This window comes from Procambarus clarkii, chromosome 31, assembly GCF_040958095.1.
Source record: "Procambarus clarkii isolate CNS0578487 chromosome 31, FALCON_Pclarkii_2.0, whole genome shotgun sequence".
Taxonomy (NCBI): domain Eukaryota; kingdom Metazoa; phylum Arthropoda; class Malacostraca; order Decapoda; family Cambaridae; genus Procambarus; species Procambarus clarkii.
The window spans coordinates 15127183-15146031 of record NC_091180.1 but is presented as its reverse complement, the minus strand read 5'-3'; the positions used below and the strand labels follow the sequence as shown (position 1 = coordinate 15146031).

The following is an 18849-nucleotide window of genomic DNA, read 5'->3' as shown; positions in this document are numbered from 1 at the left end:
TTTAAGTTTGCCGTAGCAAAGCACGTTGTATATATTATCATAATATATGCAGGGAGAAAATTCGTCCAAAAAATGTGTCATGTTTATCATATTTTTTTGCGATTGAAAATATTGTTAGGCCTTGAAACTTTTTTATATACATGTATGGTTTAATTACGAAAATACTGTTGGAAAACTATGAGTTAGAAACCGCCCTCGAAATGATAACTGTGTCTTTTACAAAATACCTTGTAAAGACTATGAAGGTAGTCTTATAGTATAGGTTCTATGTAGGGCAAACATCTAAAGATTTGAAATTTACAATTTCGCAACATAAATACTCTGTAACCCATGTCCAATTGTTTAATGCTTTGATTGTTCCATTGTCAGAAAGTTTTCACCAAATTGATTGGGTAGCGTGTATTAGGCCTAGGAAGGTTAGGGTCGGTTAGTTTAGGTTGTCTTTGCAATCTAAATACTAAACTTTTTCCGGTTTGTCCAGATTCAGTAGTAACGATTTCTACTTTCTAATTGTCCATTACATCATATATGTACTATGGTCCTCATCGTTACCTTAAGTACTAACTAAACAGGAGGATGGGTTGATACTTGCCCACTCTCTATTGACGCATGATGTGCGAATAATTATGTTTACATTTGATCAGGTCTACATCAGCAGGTAATACAAACTCCCACAGATACTTATAGCCAAGTCTAAGCCGAGCACTGGTAACATCTAGGAGTCTCCTGATTTTATTGGATGATCCATAGATGTGTGGCTTTTCTTGCATGATAGTATGATGATACAATTACTAGTGTAGATTTCACTTTGCCTCAGATCTACAATGATTTGTTGAAGCTCTTGGTGTGCTATTGCTCTCAGACTGCTTATAGATAATCCAAGGTTATACTCAATCCTCCTTTTGAAGGCAAAATTCTTTGGACGGAATCCACATGAAATGAACTGTTTCCATCATTACTAATTTTGTTGAGTCCTGTATCTAGTTTCAGACACGAGCATGTTGCAATTTTGTCTTTCTTAAAGAGTGCAATTAAAGATGATAAAGAATTGCTTACAATAAATGTATCAAGTTTGGAGACTAATACACATTTGAGTGCAAGAAGTATGCAAATAGTTCGGTTTGAAGGGTAGAGACCTAGTTGTTTGAACGGACTCCCTATTCAAATTTATGACATCACCCAGGACAACTGCATTTACAGCTGCACCCGTAGGACGGTGTTGGGAACCATCAGTTTATATGGTTTGGAAGAGGGAGTGATCTGTGAGCAGAGTATTAATATGGCTTAATTCAAGTGTTGAACTTTGCCTCAAGACGAAGCTTGGGATGCTTTAATTTGTTTCTTGGGTAGAAAGGGAGGGATTGCAATTTGGAATGAGATAATCTCCCACGGTGCAGAAGAGTGCCGTTGATATGTTTCTTGGTATAAACTTAGAATCCGATATATACATTCTGAGTTCAGCTGTAGTTTTAGTAATCCTTTTTGAATAATGTTGACTTTCAATAACGATCGGGTCTGGAGGGGGTTTTGGCCAAGGGGTAGGATGAGCTACCCTAAGCATTTTTATACCTATCAGAAAATTTATTTAAGTACGATCAAAGATGCTCTGAATATTAATTAAATTCCTTTCTCATATCAAGTATATTTGTGGTATATTGGCACCCAAGGATAATCCTCAAGTCTTCGTTCTGAATTTTTCAAGCCGTACAAGCTTTCTTCAGTCACTAAAAGTAGTAGAGGAACAGCAAAATCGACTAAAGATTTAATATATGCAAGGTACATCTTTTAATAATTGTGACATTTGTACCATAGCCTGAGTGATAGCCTGCCACTGCCTTGATAACTGTGAACCTCTCGTTATACTGAAGACAGTCTGATTACAACATGACCGTACAGGGGAGACCTCAAGATCAAGGTATTTGAGCCTGTTTATGTACTCATCAATCATAAATTTGCAGACGATGAATCACAATAACGTGGCTGAAGATATGATGAGCAAACCACACATCAGAAACTTGAGAAACAGTGACGTTTCGGTCCGTCCTGAACCATTATCAAATAACGTATGAGCTCCCACATTACTTGATAATGGAAACGTCTTCATTTCTCCATCATGTGATGTGTGACTTGGTCATCAGTCATACATATGACTAACCTGGCATGCACTATAATATTGCTTTGGTTCGACCACTTTCAGTTAAGAGAAATCAATTCTGCGTGTCACATGTAGTCAAACCTGCCCAAGACTCGTCTCAGCAATGTAATGTCTGGTAAAACATTCCTAGGCTCATGTCTTAGTGGGTAACTACGGGCTCACCATAGCCCGTGCTACTTGGAACTCTTTGTTCCAAGTAGCGAATCTTAAACAACAACTTAGTGGGTGATTATACATGGCCCAAAACACATACCATCATCAGACTCTAGTGGGTGGTTGTACCATTAAATATTAGAGCTGCGGTATAAATAGTGGATATATATAATATATAGGAATTTATTTTAAATTATTATTAATAATAGGGTAGGGTTTAGTCACAGGATTTGGCCTGTTATTCAGCCCGTTCTCGCGAACGTTCCCAACGTCAAGAAACTGTCGTACTAAAGTGCTTTATCCTAACCTAGCAGACGACCCACCAACAGAAAACGGGATATTATGTCAATTTCGCGAGCCGCTGCCATTTTCCTGTACGACAGTTTTTGGTAAAGTGTACGTCAAAATGCGACGTGCTATTATTATTATATAAATAATTATATATAAATTATATAAAACGTTTTATAGTGCTATCCCTGAACATTATATATTATATGCCAAGCCTCATAACCTCAGTAACTCCAAGTCTTATTGTACTCAAAGTGGTACATTCCACCATTACACAATACCGAGATGAGGGGTATGAGCTACGAGGAAAGACTACGGGAATTAAACCTCACGTCGCTGGAAGACAGAAGAGTTAGGGAGACATGATCTCCGCATACAAGATTTTCAGAGGAATTGATAGGGTAGATAAAGATTATTTAACACAGGTGGTATATGCACAAGGGGACACAAGTGGAAACTGAGTACCCAAATGAGCCATAGAGACATTTGAAAGAATTATTCTAGTGTCAGAGTAGTTAACAGATGGAATGCATTAGGCAGTGATGTGGTGGAGGCTGACTCCATACACAGTTTCAAATGTAGATATGATAGAGTTCAGTAGGCTCAGGAATCTGTACACCGGTTGATTGACAGTTGAGAGGCTGGACCAAAGGTCCGAAGCTCAACTCCCGTAAGTACAATTAGGTGTGTGGAATCATTAACAAAGTTAAGAGCGCTCCAACACTTAGGAGCTTGTAAACATCTTACACCACAATAAAATATCAACATGATACACTTTCTAAGCCTGAATATCTCAATCACTTCCTAATGCACGTTGCATGCACAGTGCGATAACACAAAAATCACCGCCATATTACACGTTCTCCTGAGGAAATTATCAACATCAACGCCTTATCCAGCGACAAAGTTCCTCCGTTGTTGACATCAATGAAATCACGTAGACCCTGACCCTCACACAGCTGTACCTGCGGGGGGGGGGGGGGGGGGGAGGCTGAGCTCCAGCTCTGTGATCCCGCCTCATGTGGGAGGACTGATGTGAAGACAGGGCGGGAGGGAAGGGAATATAGGAAGGGAGAGGTCCCATCACCCCACCTTCTTTCCCATGGTTTCCCTGATGAAGAAACTGGTGAAGAGGACCCCGAGGGCGGAGACGGCAGCGTAGAAGCCGTAGAGGCCAGCCTGTGTGAACCCTTTCCTCATTGGTGTGTAGAGCTGGAGCGACCCAAACGACGCCACCGTCGACACGGAGAAGGGAATGCTCGCAGCCTACGGAGGCAACAACACGTAAGTTACTAACCATAAAACTGTTTTCCCTACATGAACTTATTATTTGTTATATAAAACGGGTCTGGACAAACAAAAGGAGTTAACTTACTTGCAGGCGATGAGTCACAATAACGTGGCTAAAGTAAGTTGACCAGACCACACAAATCTGTATGGTCTGGTCAAAATCAACTTAATTTACTTAATAAAATTATAAATTGATAAAAGCCAAATCGATAAAAGGCCAAAACGAGTACGAACACTCTGGCTTCCTGTCCCCCGACACAATGAATTAAATTAATGAATTTACCCAAAACTCTAATTTACTTATATAAACCCTTAATTAATCTCAAATCTTAATTTCCTATTTTAAAAACCAAAATTTGCATTCCAGAAAACATTAAGCCACGTCACCTGGGAGCGTATCCAGGTGGGGAAGTACTCGTGACTGAGGGTGAATGGTATAGGGTTGACCCCCGCTGCCACCCCTGCCTGGGACACCATTAGACACACTAAGGGAATCCAACCATTAGGCCTCGACGGCCCTGGATCCTCCTGATCAAGCCCTTCCAAAACACTATCAGTCACCGTTCCTCCGTCACCACCCTCATCGTTTTGTACCAGGCCCTCATAGATGGCCATGCCGGTGAGAGAGACGCACATGAGGCAGAATGAGAGGATGAGGGTCTTCCTGCGTCCTAGTTTGTCTATCAGCAAGACACTGCAAGCACCACCGGCCACCTGAAACCAAGAGAAATATTAATTCAAACGCAACAGAAGCGAAGCCCTAGAGCCAGAGGCGAAGCCCTAGAGCTAGAGGCGAAACCCTAGAGCTAGAGCTTGCCATCCATAAACACAGTTCTAAATGTATACAGCAGCTCAGCAGCGGGGCCTTACAACTAGAGCCTGCTCACTGTAGATATCGGTATGAACTGCTCAGTCAGAAAAAACTGCATATTAGATATTTATTTATCATATTAGATAAATGGAATTTAATCATGTTAATCTCAGCAGATATATAACATTTAAGCCTTAGAACCTCTTCGGGACATTAAGACTGAATTATTTATCTTTGCGATTCAGGTCACGTATATTTTAAGCGGTTTCTTATGAGTCGTCCATAAAACAGAATGTCTGTCTGTCTGTAGAAGGCCAGATCATGGGGTTAGCCTCACCCAACTTTACAATTTAAAATATAAGGATAGGGGGGAGGGGATTGTGTCATAGTGTTTTACCCCCTCACACATTTAGTTATTTTGTTTTTCTATATTATTTAAAGTTTTGCCGGAAACGCTTTGCGTAATGGTGGCTTTATTAGTATTTGTAATTTCTGTCTCTACAATTGTACATTACTCTTATATGTTCTTTGTACATACACTCTTTTGAATACAAATTATTATTATTATTATTATTATTATTATTATTATTATTATTATTATTATTATTATTATTATTATTTTATAGGTCAGGTGTAGTCGGCCATAGTGTCATGCTTTAAGAAATATCACCATGTATAGCCCCCTCCGATTTTCATAGTTGAAATAAAACCAGGGGTTGTGTTTCCAAGGAGTTTTGATGTTTAATCCCGCTGTTTACCCGGGTGAAATGGGGAAGGAGGATACTACCAGGCACCCTGCTAGTAAAAAAATACACTATGACCATTGCACTAAATACTTAAACAAGACGGTAAATAAACTGGTTAATATTGCATCAACTGACCTGGACAAGGAGGATGATAATAGTACAGAGTCTGTTGTCAATAGAGGAGTCAGCGTCCGCAAAGATCCTAGAAGCATTGGCGTTGATCACCAAATAACCTGTAATGGCATCATCAACAGTGAGACTACTGCATCTAATTATTCATGAAAAACTCCTCGTTATTATTAACAATATGATACTTACCAAGCAGAGGTAGTGTGAAATGTTGCCAAACAATTACCTTGTTGCTACTAGCCTAGTCCACTAATTGAGAGGGCGAAATAGCTTTTATGAACGTTAACTGGACATTACTGGACTTGCTAGGACAACAAATTGATAGTTGTTGAAGCTAATCCAAGGTTTGCCTGAATTTCCCTGAGGCATTAGTCTAGAAAAATAGCTAAGACTCTCATCATCGTGATGAATTAATAATATATTTGTATATTCATTTTCTGCATTAAAATAAATTTGCTTCAACAATTCTTACATCTCGCAAATTAATGACCGACTCAAAATAACATTAAACAAAATTCAAGTAACTGAAATATAACGAACATAATTCTAACTTGCAACAACCAAAATAAATTAACATAATGTGGTAAAAAATCGAGATAATGAATCAAATTATCATCACAATTGTAATTTAATCATTATTTAAATTATCATTAGTAATGAAGGTATTAACATTATCTAGCTAAAGTAACTCAACTTATGCCTCACCAGTGAAGTAGGCGAAAATGAAGAGAATAGAGGTAATGAGGATGGACTTGAGTATTTCTGGCTGTAGGAGGCCCTTCCAAGTGCCTTCACCTGACATAATGTTCATCTCCCGATAATTCTGTATCTCAGCCTCCACATCTGCATGTTTACTCCGTAGGCTGCGCAGGATATCCCTGGCTTCCGCCTCCCGGCCTGTTTAGGTAAGGCAAATGTTTTCTTTACACCGCAGTAATGATTTTACATCTAACTGAGCTTGTACGATAAACTATTAGAAACAGGAGTTTCTGTAATACAGTTTGGTTTTAAAGAAAATAACAGTGTTGTTGAAAGTATATGACAATTATGATGATGATAATCATAATAATAATATATATTCATCCAAAATATTATGCACGAGTATGTCATGCTCAATAAAAAAACAAAAAGCCTCTTACGACGACCTTTGATGACGAGGAATGATGGACTCTCCGGCATCCACGCGAGGCCAAGAATAAAGAAGAGAGGCAGCAGGATATTGATGAAAGCCACCACATAGTAACGAGCGTCGTATCCCACCGAGGCCGTCACCACCTGACCTGTCACATACAACACAAAATCACAATAGCGTGATGCATCAAATGAACAAAATTTGATTAAGTCGATTAAGGCAGTGTCTGGGATCCTATCGGACGTAAGTTCGAACCCTCGGCCCTTAATTGTGGATTTGTTCATACAACACAAATAACTCAAACAGCTAAACTTATAAATATAACTATTATTATATAGAATTGTAATTATTTGCTCTATATATTTGATCAATTATTATTATTATTATTATTATTATTATTATTATTATTATTATTATATTGGTCCTCAGGGGGTATGTACTCTCATGGTAATCACTTCAAAACTACTACATAATTGTAGACCAAACATAATTACTACATAATTAGTGCTATTCTCTACTCTGTATTCATAGTTAGGTTAGGTTAAGATTATGTTACATTAAATAGGTTTGGTTAGGACAGATTAAGTTACGTTAAAACAGTATATAATTTTCAAACGGGAAATATGAAATTCAAAAATTATTTGAGTATCCGCTATATTATATTTAAAAAAAACTGTGCCTTAGGGTTTATAAAAGAAAGTGAGTTTACCATAGACTTTATATATTTGAAACTCGGGATTTGTAATATTTTATAATTTTAACTTGAGAATATTCCAATTTTGGAGAAAGGTTCACTTGTCTGTTTACAAGCTGACTATTGTTGGAATCGTAATACGCTTTCAAACGTCACAACCATCTAGATAACTATCCAGGTAGTCGGGTACTTATCAACTGGGTGCCAAGTCATGTGGGAATAATAGGAAATGACATTGCAGACGAAGCTGCAAAACTTGCTACTAAGAGGAAAAATGTAGACATTTACATACCACAGAGTCTATCACAGATGAAGAAAGTAATTCGAAACAGAGCAATGCAAAAGATGTAGTGACCACAACACAGCAGTTGCATCATCAGGATCTGCGGGTTGGTACAAGAATTCAACCAACTACAAACCACTTAGTTTGATGAAAGGGGGCAGTAGAACAACAGAAGTGCACTTACATCGCATCAGGCTTGGATACCCATGTGCATGGGAAATAGGCTTACAGGTTCCGGAAGATGAGAGGAAATGTCAACACTGTGGAGAAATGCCCGACAGACCACTGGAACATTATCTAACACAGTGCACAGTTACAAACCCATTAAGATTTCAACTTAGATTCAACAGAGCAGAAGTTGTTAAACACATCTGGCAAAATCTTACTGAAGCGACCATACGAGTCATAAATACTCATACTCCGCCCAAGTAAAACAGAAACAAGCAACACTTAGTGGGCCAGCCAGAGGCTTAGGGCCCGCGCAGGATTATCCCTGCAAAAAAGAAGAGAGAAAAAAAAAAAAAAAAGGTAGTCTAAGAGGGAGGTTGATGTCTCGACCTAATCACTTTACCCTGAGAACAGGCTGCTATATTGAGATACCAAAATTTCGTATATTTTCCTATTTAATTTTGCAATAAAAGAGTTTAAAAATATAAACAGTATTATGCTGAATTATTGATATTGTAAAATCTAAAATAACAGACGTGCCCCATTTGTGGGAGACCATGACTGGTGCGCCAGTTGTGGGAGACCATGACTGGTGCCCCAGTTGTGGGAGACCATGACTGGTGCGCCAGTTGTGGGAGACCATGACTGGTGCGCCAGTTGTGGGAGACCATGACTGGTGCCCCAGTTGTGGGAGACCATGACTGGTGCGCCAGTTGTGGGAGACCATGACTAGTGCCCCAGTTGTGGGAGACCATGACTGGTGCCCCAGTTGTGGGAGACCATGACTGGTGCCCCAGTTGTGGGAGACCATGACTGGTGCCCCAGTTGTGGGAGACCATGACTGGTGCCCCAGTTGTGGGAGACCATGACTGGTGCGCCAGTTGTGGGAGACCATGACTAGTGCCCCAGTTGTGGGAGACCATGACTGGTGCCCCAGTTGTGGGAGACCATGACTGGTGCCCCAGTTGTGGGAGACCATGACTGGTGCCCCAGTTGTGGGAGACCATGACTGGTGCCCCAGTTGTGGGAGACCATGACTGGTGCCCCAGTTGTGGGAGACCATGACTGGTGCCCCAGTTGTGGGAGACCATGACTGGTGCCCCAGTTACACACATACACATACACAATAACTTGCCACATACAATAACTTGCCACATACAATAACTTGCCACATACATAATAACTTGCCACATACAATAACTTGCCACATACAATAACTTGCCACATACACACTAACATGTCACATCCATTAAGATTTCAACAGAGCTGAAGAAGTTGTTAAACACACGGGACAAAATCTTACTGAAGCGACCATACGAGTCATAAATACTCATACTCCGCCCAAGTAAAACAGAAATAAGCAACACTTAGTGGGCCAGCCAGAGGCTTAAGGTCCGCGCAGGAATATCCCTACAAAAAAAAAGTGTCACGAGCACAATAACTTGCCACATGCAGCAGCACAATAACTTACACATGTACATTAACTCACCACAAGGCACGCCAAGGTTGATTATCATACTCATGATTCCCCGCACTTCCATGTCAGCCATTTCAATGCCATAAGCGATGACCGTGACAGAGAAACCTCCAATGGCCACTCCGGTCAGCGCTCTAGATCAGCCCGCAATATAAAGTTCATTTTAATAACAAGGGTTGTAAAGTATAATCTTCTAATATCATGTTTCACACGTTTGTACAAAGGATGGTTTGCCTTACCATTGGTACATAGCATGTTGAACTGTGTTCTTATCTTTTATTGGGAGACTTCCAGTTATTCACATGTGGCCCATCTGTGCTCATAAGTAAGCTAATGAAGGAGCGTTTGTATCTCTAACTAAACTTATAATTAAATTTAAGATATACCCGATTTCACTAATGGCTACTGTTCCTAGTAGCCATTCTGCCTTTCCATTGGAGACTTTCGGCGCCGTGGAGAGGGGGAGACCTGCTGCTTGGGTAACAGCTTCTCCGTATCAATCTACTCTGGCTTTGCACCCCGGATAGGCCACTCCAGACCGACAACCAGAGCGCAACTCCATAGTCTCCTGAGACTGATGGATGCCTACTACTACTACTATTCCTAGTGACCGTGGCTGAATAGAAAAAATGGAAGTTTGTAGTAAGTGCCACCATTTTCCAGCTGTATTTCGAACTGTAGCGCTCTCTCGAGGCTTATAAGATTAACACGGAAGCCTCATAAGTCACGTTGGACATTCTGATGACTTGGTCTCATTATTTTATATAAATATAATACTAATGAATGTAGCAATTCTTTCCGTCAATTGGAAATCTCCTCTTTTCAAATTTAACATTTATAAGATAAATTTTAAATATAAGTAACTAAAAATGGCAATTTTAAGGAACTAATAAGGACTAGGAAAGACTGTTGACCGATAGAAGAAAGTTAGGACAGAATATTTATTCTCATCTATCAACTAGGACATTATTTATGCTGTTGCTAGGACATTATTTATACGTTGTTGCTAGGCCATATAAATTATGTTGCTGCTAGGATATATTAATCATGTTGCGGTTAAGGCACATTATTTATGAAGCCGCTTGAATATACTATTATCTAGCGAGGGTTAGGACATTACTTTTCAAGCCGTTAAGTTCATCTATCTATTCCTAGGGTGGATTACTTATCAAGCAGCTAGGGGTAACACTGCTAGGACACTATATACACACCTCCCTACTATGATCCCAGCAAAGTTTGGAAGGAGAGCAACTCCTAGCCATCCCAGGAATGCTATGATCCCAGCAATAATCATAGCAAGACGGCGTCCTAGCCTCATCATCAGAGAAGCAAAGATCCATGCACCCAGGAGCGATCCTAGAGACACCACACTACCTGTAGGGGAAAATCATGTAATAAATAATGGTTATCCCAGCAAGAATTTACCTGAAGCCCACCTTTTCTAGTGGCCTCGGCGGGAGCGGAAAGCCGGCGGTTTGACAAAGAGACATTATTTTTGAAGATACATTCCAGCCTAGTGGAGACTTCACTCCACTAGGCTCCTACGTGCCACACTCGGTGTGGCACGTAGGGTAACTAAGATCACTGCTGCTAGTAAATTACTAGAGGATCATATGTTCCCTGACACATGTCTTAACAGTACTATAGGATTATTACATGGTATTTTTAATGTTTGCTTCTATTAAGGATCCAGTATAACTAGTCTCTGATAAATCAATAGAGGAAGCTACTAGGTGTTTCTAGCACTACTAAGATCACTGTTTTATCAAGGGTAGCTCATGGATACTAGTAGCATTATAATCAATATTTGCGAATATCGGTAAGGTCCTGCTTAGTGTAATGATCAGTGATCATTACTAAGCACTAGGATTACTGCTTGGGATTGTGGATCAATAGGAATAGCGCCAGCTAGGTAAATCCTTAGCAGTACCAGGCTAACTGTTGTATTCTAGAAGTACCTTCCGAGCACTAAAGTAATACTAGGCTACATGTGGGTAACATATGTCAATATGTCATAGACAGGACTTGCCACAAACACTTTATGTGTTAGTGGTTTTGCCAGGATGTACCACTAAATTACCAGCAACTGTATAATGTGCTTTCACAACCCATTGACCCTAACCTAACCTAACCTCCTAACCTTTCACAACCCATTGACCCTAACCTAACCTAGGCTATTAATTTGCTCTCCCCCTCTCGCACATTCCTATCCAGATACTAGCTAGACACACTGGTGCTTAACACCCCACATAAATGATAATAAAAGCATGAGGATGGCCGTACCCATCATATCCATTTGTGTGGGGGTGAGAGCGAGGGTGTTGCCATAAAGGGTGGTGTTGTGCCGGGAGAGGTCCTCGGCTACCACAGACGGGAACACGAACACCGACCCCATGAACCACATTGCCAAGCTCACCGTGAAGATCTTGAACCCCTGCCATTAACAACATAAAAATATTAATATTAATAATACTTTTACGGGCTCACAATAGCCCGTGCTACTTGGAACTTTGTTCTAAGTAGCAAATCTTTAACAACAACAACAATAATACTCAGTGACGGCTCGCCCATAGGAGCTGCTGAGGTGCAGTCCTCCCTGACATTGCCAGGTGTATGACGCCATTAACCTCACTAGATTAATAAGCAACTAACAAATGTGTCATAACATGAAGTCTTGATATGTTAATTACAATATATTTGTAAGAGAATTTTGAAATTTTTCATGAAACGAGACAAAAATAGAGGTTTCATGCTGCACGATAGTGAAGGTTGTATGGTCGGTATATCTAGCAACGTTGAGCTTAATGTTGACGTTGAATGACGATGGTGTTGCTGGTGGTACTTAACTTGCTTTGAATACTTTATAATATTAATTACCCTTTGACAAACAATGGTAATGGAAAGTAAAGTGAAGTATTTACAAAGTATCCACTTATTGCAGCTGACATTAACTGAAAAGATCGAAATAAAAGCAAAAGGAAGGCATATGCCAGTTTTATGCATTCTATTCAACAGGGACAATATCCAACTCTGGCCCCAGACATCACTCAGTACCCCTACTCAAATCTCTGAATATGTTAGATATTAAGTCCTTGCACATCCTCTCATGTGTATTTTATATTTATAAAACACTGAACTGTAATGCCAATCCTGACCTTAAAAGCTTCCTTGAAGGTTGTAACAGAACCCATGAGCACCACACCAGAAACAAATACCTTTTTGATATTCCAAGAGTACAACTTAATCAGACTAGAAATGTTCTACAAATCAAGGGACCCAGAATGTGGAATGACCTTCTCAATCATGTTAAAGACTGTACCTCTCCCAACCAGTTTAAGATAAAAACTAAGCACTACCTAATTAACTCCCTGTAACCTACCTTACCCCTAAAATGTCAACCCATGTCTACTATTTTTAAACAATACTGTTTGTCGACCAAATTGTATTTTTGCTATTTTTCTGCCATGTTCCCCCTATTTTATTTTTATATTTTCTCAACACATTTTATACTTTAATCTCAATTAGTATTAAAATTAAGTTTTAGTCTTCAGTGTTTTTCCTGCCCGAAACGCTTTGCGTAATAGTGGCTTTAGGCATTGTATGTACTAGCTCTATCTATAAATCCATCAATGTTTTTATCGCATCTTGTATGTATGTACTTTACCTGAATAAACATTTGAATTTGAAAAGTAATCAACCATTTTGCTACTTGAAGAGTCGACGTGCTGATTTTCTCTTCAAGTATTAGCCTCACCACCTCAGCCACCCCAAGACAACCACTTCGACCCTTCAGTGCGTATAGTGTTTATTAATCTTTCCTTTAAGTATTTATTTCATTAATTATTTTAATTTTAATTATTTCTTTGAATCATTATACTGTTGTGTGAAGCTTACAGTGACGCAATCCCTCCATTCTATTTTCCCACGAGCCACCACTGATAATAATAATAATAATAATAATAATAATAATAATAATAATAATAATAATAATAATAACTTTAAGTGAGGAGCTGTATCTTAGAGGGCCAAGAAAGTACCCCCAATTCACACTCTTAAGAAAGAATGACTTAAACTTTCACAAGCCTATCCCCGTCTCGACCACTGGAACTAATGACCAACAATTAAGTAACTAACAAGTTACTGGTTCAGTTTGGTATTGAGTATAGAGGCCTATCAACAGCGGGAGGATTATGATATTAAGGTCACCATAATAACTTACGAGCCAGCCAACTCTTAAGTATACTTTAAGCCTGAGTTAATGCATGACTAAGATAAACTCTTGTGTGATACACCGAGCAGCTTGGGTACACTTCTCCGTGTGTAAATTCCTTGTGGATAACACTATATGTAACCGATCTCTGTTTAGAATTTATTATGCACCCCATACCCATCCTGTGGGCGGTAGTGGAGACGGTTACAGAGACACATAATGGGCTTAAAAACTGAACGTCAAAATTTGTTTAGTTAAGCTAGTTACACAAAGTTTGCTAAGTTACCTGTAAGAAGAGCCGTCTTCTTCTGGTCCTTTTGTCTTCGACTGCGCCTCCAGCCGGCAGATGGTTCTGAGTGCTGCATTCATCCGACAATTCCTTGCTTTCCATCATTCCTTCACTAAATGATGGAAACACCGAAAGCTCCGGACCCAAATAATTCTCAACGGGAAGCAGAAGTACTGCAACCAAATCTACAGAAAGAGCAGCCAGTAATTAATCAGCTTCCACCATGAGTACTAGCAGTACAAAAAGGACTGGATGAAGAAAGATGGGACAGAATTAGAACAGCATGTGCAGAAGCCGCTGACACTGATACATACCCCTTTTACAGTGGATAAACTCAGTCGGGTTGAGAAAAACTCCAGACACATCCCCTGGAGACGACAAAATCACATATAAAATTATCAGGAACCTCGGCCCAGACAGAGTAAGACGCTGCCCACCTAAGGCCAATAAATTTAGCTGGATTTCTCCAAATACAACCCTTCCTCAAAGTCCATTCTATCCAGCGGTCGACCCCCAAAGACGCATTCAACAATTTTAACTTGCTGTTCAATAAAAATAGTAATTTTCTCAAATATAAATTAATATTATTTTATATTACCATATTGTACACATTTAGGGACTAGTTAGGTTAGGCTGGGTGTTTAGGTTCTGTTGGCGATTATTTGCATTTGTAGTATGCGGGTGAAGCATTTCAACCCGTCCTCGACTCCATTACATCCAGCGGTCGACCCCACAGACGCATTCATAAACTTTTACATGCTGTTCATTCAAAACAGGAATTTTCTCAAATATAAATTAGTATTAATATAATATATTAGCATATTGTGTATATATAGGCATAGGTTAGGTTAAATGTTTAGGTTCTGTTGGCGATTATTTGTATTTGTAGTACGTAGGTGAAGCATTTACAGGGTTGTGGTTCGAACAAAAGTCGTCAGTGAAGCACTTGATCCGGAAGTGTTCGAACGAAATCAGTTATGAGTCGTGTGTAAACCGTTTTTCATTCATAAACAGGGGATATGGCGGGTGTATGGAATCACTTTTGAATCTGTGTTTGGAGGACGGGCTGCCAAATAGGCCTACAGCTTGGAAAAGAACAAGCATAGTGACGATTCCAAAGTCCAAACATTCAGGTAATCTCATTCAGTCCAGCTCTTTCCAAAGATGTGCAGTCACGACGGCTGACAGAATGGCACTCAACAGTGTCGAGACGAAAATGCCTAAACTGCCCCTTGACATGTAAGCTTACAGAAAATAGGTTGGTACAGTGGGATGTAACGCCACTCTGTTAGCCCACCTGAACGACAGACCAGGAATAACGATCATCCTGGACATGTAGAAAGCCTTAGAACTGGCCAGAGCTTCACCTTAACTCTGCCTCATCGACAAAGAGGTCAAAGGCAACCTGCTGTCCTGGACCAAAAACTGCCTCACCAGTAGAGAAGCAAGAGTACATGACACACTCTGAATGCAAGACATGAAAACGGAACACCACAAGGAGACGTTCTCAGTCTCTCCTATTCAGCTGTCTATTTGAAAGAATAATTTTATTTATTTATTTATTTATTTATTTATTTATTTATTTATTTATTTATTTATTTATTTATTTATTTATTTATTTATTTATACAAGAGTTCCTACATTCTTGTAGTCACTAGCACGCATAGTGTTTCGGGCAAGTCCTTAATCCTATGTTCCCTGGAATATGACCCCGACAAATTGTTTACCAACCAGGTACCTATTTTACTATTGGGTAAACAGAGGCTACAGTTAAGGATTGATACCCAGTAAATCCTCCCCGGCCGGGATGCGAACCAGGACAAAGCGCTCTCGATGCGCCAGGTGAGTGTCTTACCAGTACACCACGGGGACTGGTAAACTATGAAATAATGAAACTAAAACTCCCACAACACTGCAGGCTACTGAACTTTGCGGATGATTTTGTCATCATTTGTCAAAGGAAGGGATGCGGCGCGCCTTGCACCAAAATGCCTAGACTGCATCAATAGTGAAGAGACACAGCAAATAGGAATAAAACTCAACCCCACCAAGACACAAGTCACGCCCATCAAAATAGTCAAGCCCGACAACCGCACCAGTACAGGCTCAGCCAATAAAATGAGTGGACATTTATCAGTATCTAGGAACAATCCTGGACACGCAGGAGAAATTTTAATGCTGAGGTCATTTACTTGAGAGAAAATTGCGGCCAGGATGGCAATCCTCAGGTCACTAACCTACTTACCTCTCTCTCTCTCTCTCTCTCTCTCTCTCTCTCTCTCTCTCTCTCTCTCTCTCTCTCTCTCTCTCTCTCTCTCTCTCTCTCTCTCTCTCTCTCTCTCTCTCTCTCTCTCTCTCTCTCTCTCTCTCTCTCTCTCTCTCTCTCTCTCTCTCTCTCTCTCTCTCTCTCTCTCTCTCTCTCTCTCTCTCTCTCTCTCTCTCTCTCAAAGTAAATCATACCACTTGGTCTGAAGTTAATAATAATAATAATAATTCAAGACTCATTTAATGAAGTGTTCGTATCTCCGAGACGTAAAGATCACGCCCAGAATTATCAACACATAATCAATAATATCTCTCAGTGCTAATCGTATCGGACAAGTTGAACAGATAAAAGACATTTGATGCAACAAATAGAAAATATTGTATCTCCACAAGGCTTCTTGGGTATATTAATATTCAGTGGATACAACATTGCTACGTGTATTATTATAGAGATATGTTAGAATTCCCAATCTTGTGACGATTTATCAGTTGTCTGTCACAACTTGCACCACAACCACCATTGTCAGTCACAACTAGCACCACAACCACCATTGTCTGTCACAACTAACACCACAACCACCAATGTCAGTCACAACTAGCACCACAACCACCATTGTCTGTCACAACTAACACCACAACCACCATTGTCAGTCACAACTAGCACCACAACCACCATTGTCAGTCACAACTAGCACCACAACCATTGTCAGTCATAACTAACACCACAAAAACCACTGTTAGTCTTAAGTAGCTCCACAACCTCTTCCACTACTAATCACAATTACCACAACATTACATTATCACCACAACAACAATTATATTATCAGCTATAAACAACCATAGCTCCTAATAGCAACCATTACTACGAGTCACAATCAATCACAACAATCACCATATATTACTAGCGGTCAGAAACAACCACAATCAATTAAACATACCCACAACACAACAATCACCACAAGGTAATGTTATAATAGATCCACTTACCTCACCAACTAAAGCCTAACTGCCTCAGCCAATCTTCTTGCTCGCATGTAAATGATATCTCAAAGGACTGTGACTGGTGTTTAAGAGATAATAACTAGTTATCACCACTTGGTGTCATATCAATAACTGAAGTACTGCTCATGACCATGTATTTTAGCCAATATATTCAAGATTTCTTTATCATCTGAAATACTCTTATTATAAAGTTTATTGGTAATTTAAGATTTATTATCAATAATATCAAATTTTAGTTTTAATATTTGAGTTATCGTAAGTTTAATAAGTTAAAGCCTATCGAAAGTTGGAGGGTTATTAGGCTGTGATTCCAGTTTACTGAGTTTACTGACCAACCAGAAAGTATACTTTACTCCTGAACATATTCCAGGACTAGAGTTCAGAAGTAAATTCTGCATATACTTTTATTTTTTTTTTTTTATTTTTTTTTTTTTGAGATATATACAAGAGTTGTTACATTCTTGTACAGCCTCTAGTACGCGTAGCGTTTCGGGCAAGTCCTTAATCCTATGGTCCCTGGAATACGATCCCCTGCCGCGAAGAATCGTTTAAACTTATAAAACTAAGTTTAAACTTATAAACTTCTAAGAAGCTGCAGATTATATACACAGAATGCAGGTATTCAATGCAATGCACTGCAATGCAGGTATTCGTTTGGTGACCTTATAATGTTGTACACTGTATATTTAATGTAATTTAATTACGGTATATTTTTATATTATTATTATACACAGAAAAATCACATTAAAGTGGTATATCAAAGAGCAAATTGACAGGAGCCTTGATGAGTGTTCTCAGAAGCACTCTAGACAACTGTACCATGACATGGTATAGCCAAGAAGCCAATGAAGCCAAGTTAGGCTTGAGTAGAAGCCTCGGGATCGGGTCCGTCTAATTACCCAAAGCTACCCAAACTAATTCAAAGCTACACAACGCTTCCTAGCATTGCGTCAGTAATGAATAAATATAATATATCTAATCATTATAATGTTAGTGCTGAATGTAGAACATGAAAAACATCTTTTTACTCTGAAAAGTATCATTTTATAACGAAATTTGACGAAAATAAGAAGCTGGTGACGCCAAAGCAAGTCGACGGTTCAAGCGACAATGTTTGCTAGCATATGAGCCTCCTATACCTACCTAACCTAACCTAACCAAACAAAACCTAACCTAACTAAATCTAACCTATTCAAACATAACTAAATATACCCTCTAGGCAACAATATATCTTGAATAATTTGTTTATCTTGGATAAGTTTCTTATACCACGTCGTGGTACAGTTGACCAGAACGCGTCAGGGAACAATATGCGCATAGGTTCGAACCCTCATCAAGACTCCTGTGGATTTCTTCATTTTTATTATTATTATTATTATTATTATTATTATTATTATTATTATTATTATTATTATTATTATTATTATTATTATTATTATTATTATTATTATTATTATTATTGGTGTTTAAGTAGTATATTCTCACAATTATTGGTGTTTAAGTAGTATATTCTCACAAAGCCATTTTGCTCAAAATATTATGCAAACACACATAGCATTTTGAGCAGAAATATGAACTGTTACACAAAAGTAATAGTCCCATTTGTTGTACTAATGAAAATTGCATGGAAAGGAATACGAACAAGTAACCTAACCAACCTTAACCTAAGTTATCCTAAATTATCCTTCCCTAGCCTAATGTAATCTAGCCTAGTTGGACCTAACTGAAAGTATTCTAGTATAGCAACTTGTTTCTTT

The 18849-nt window shown here is 39.1% G+C and overlaps 1 protein-coding gene across 1 annotated transcript; it reads right to left on the bottom strand.

Moving 5' to 3' along the window:
• Positions 1–681: 681 nt before the first annotated feature.
• Positions 682–17189, bottom strand: LOC123758659 (facilitated trehalose transporter Tret1). The gene is made up of 10 exons (XM_045743189.2): positions 17078–17189; positions 13823–14010; positions 11610–11760; positions 10538–10700; positions 9339–9460; positions 6718–6852; positions 6278–6469; positions 5579–5676; positions 4274–4600; positions 682–3862 (listed from the first exon to the last, which is right to left on the bottom strand). The coding sequence occupies exons 2-10, from the start codon at positions 13928–13930 to the stop codon at positions 3680–3682; spliced, it is 1479 nt and encodes a 492-aa protein (XP_045599145.1). The 5' UTR covers positions 13931–14010; positions 17078–17189; the 3' UTR covers positions 682–3679.
• Positions 17190–18849: the final 1660 nt, after the last annotated feature.

Excerpts from the sequence above, each read along its gene's own strand:
- LOC123758659 (XM_045743189.2), bottom strand. The coding sequence starts at position 13,930 with ATGATGGAAAGCAAGGAATTGTCGGATGAATGCAGCACTCAGAACCAT. Across the intron at positions 6,853-9,338 it reads CAACCTTGGCGTGCCTTGTG|GTCAGGTGGTGACGGCCTCG; the intron begins GTGAGTTAATGT and ends TGTATGTGACAG. Across the intron at positions 6,470-6,717 it reads ATCATTCCTCGTCATCAAAG|GCCGGGAGGCGGAAGCCAGG; the intron begins GTCGTCGTAAGA and ends TTACCTAAACAG.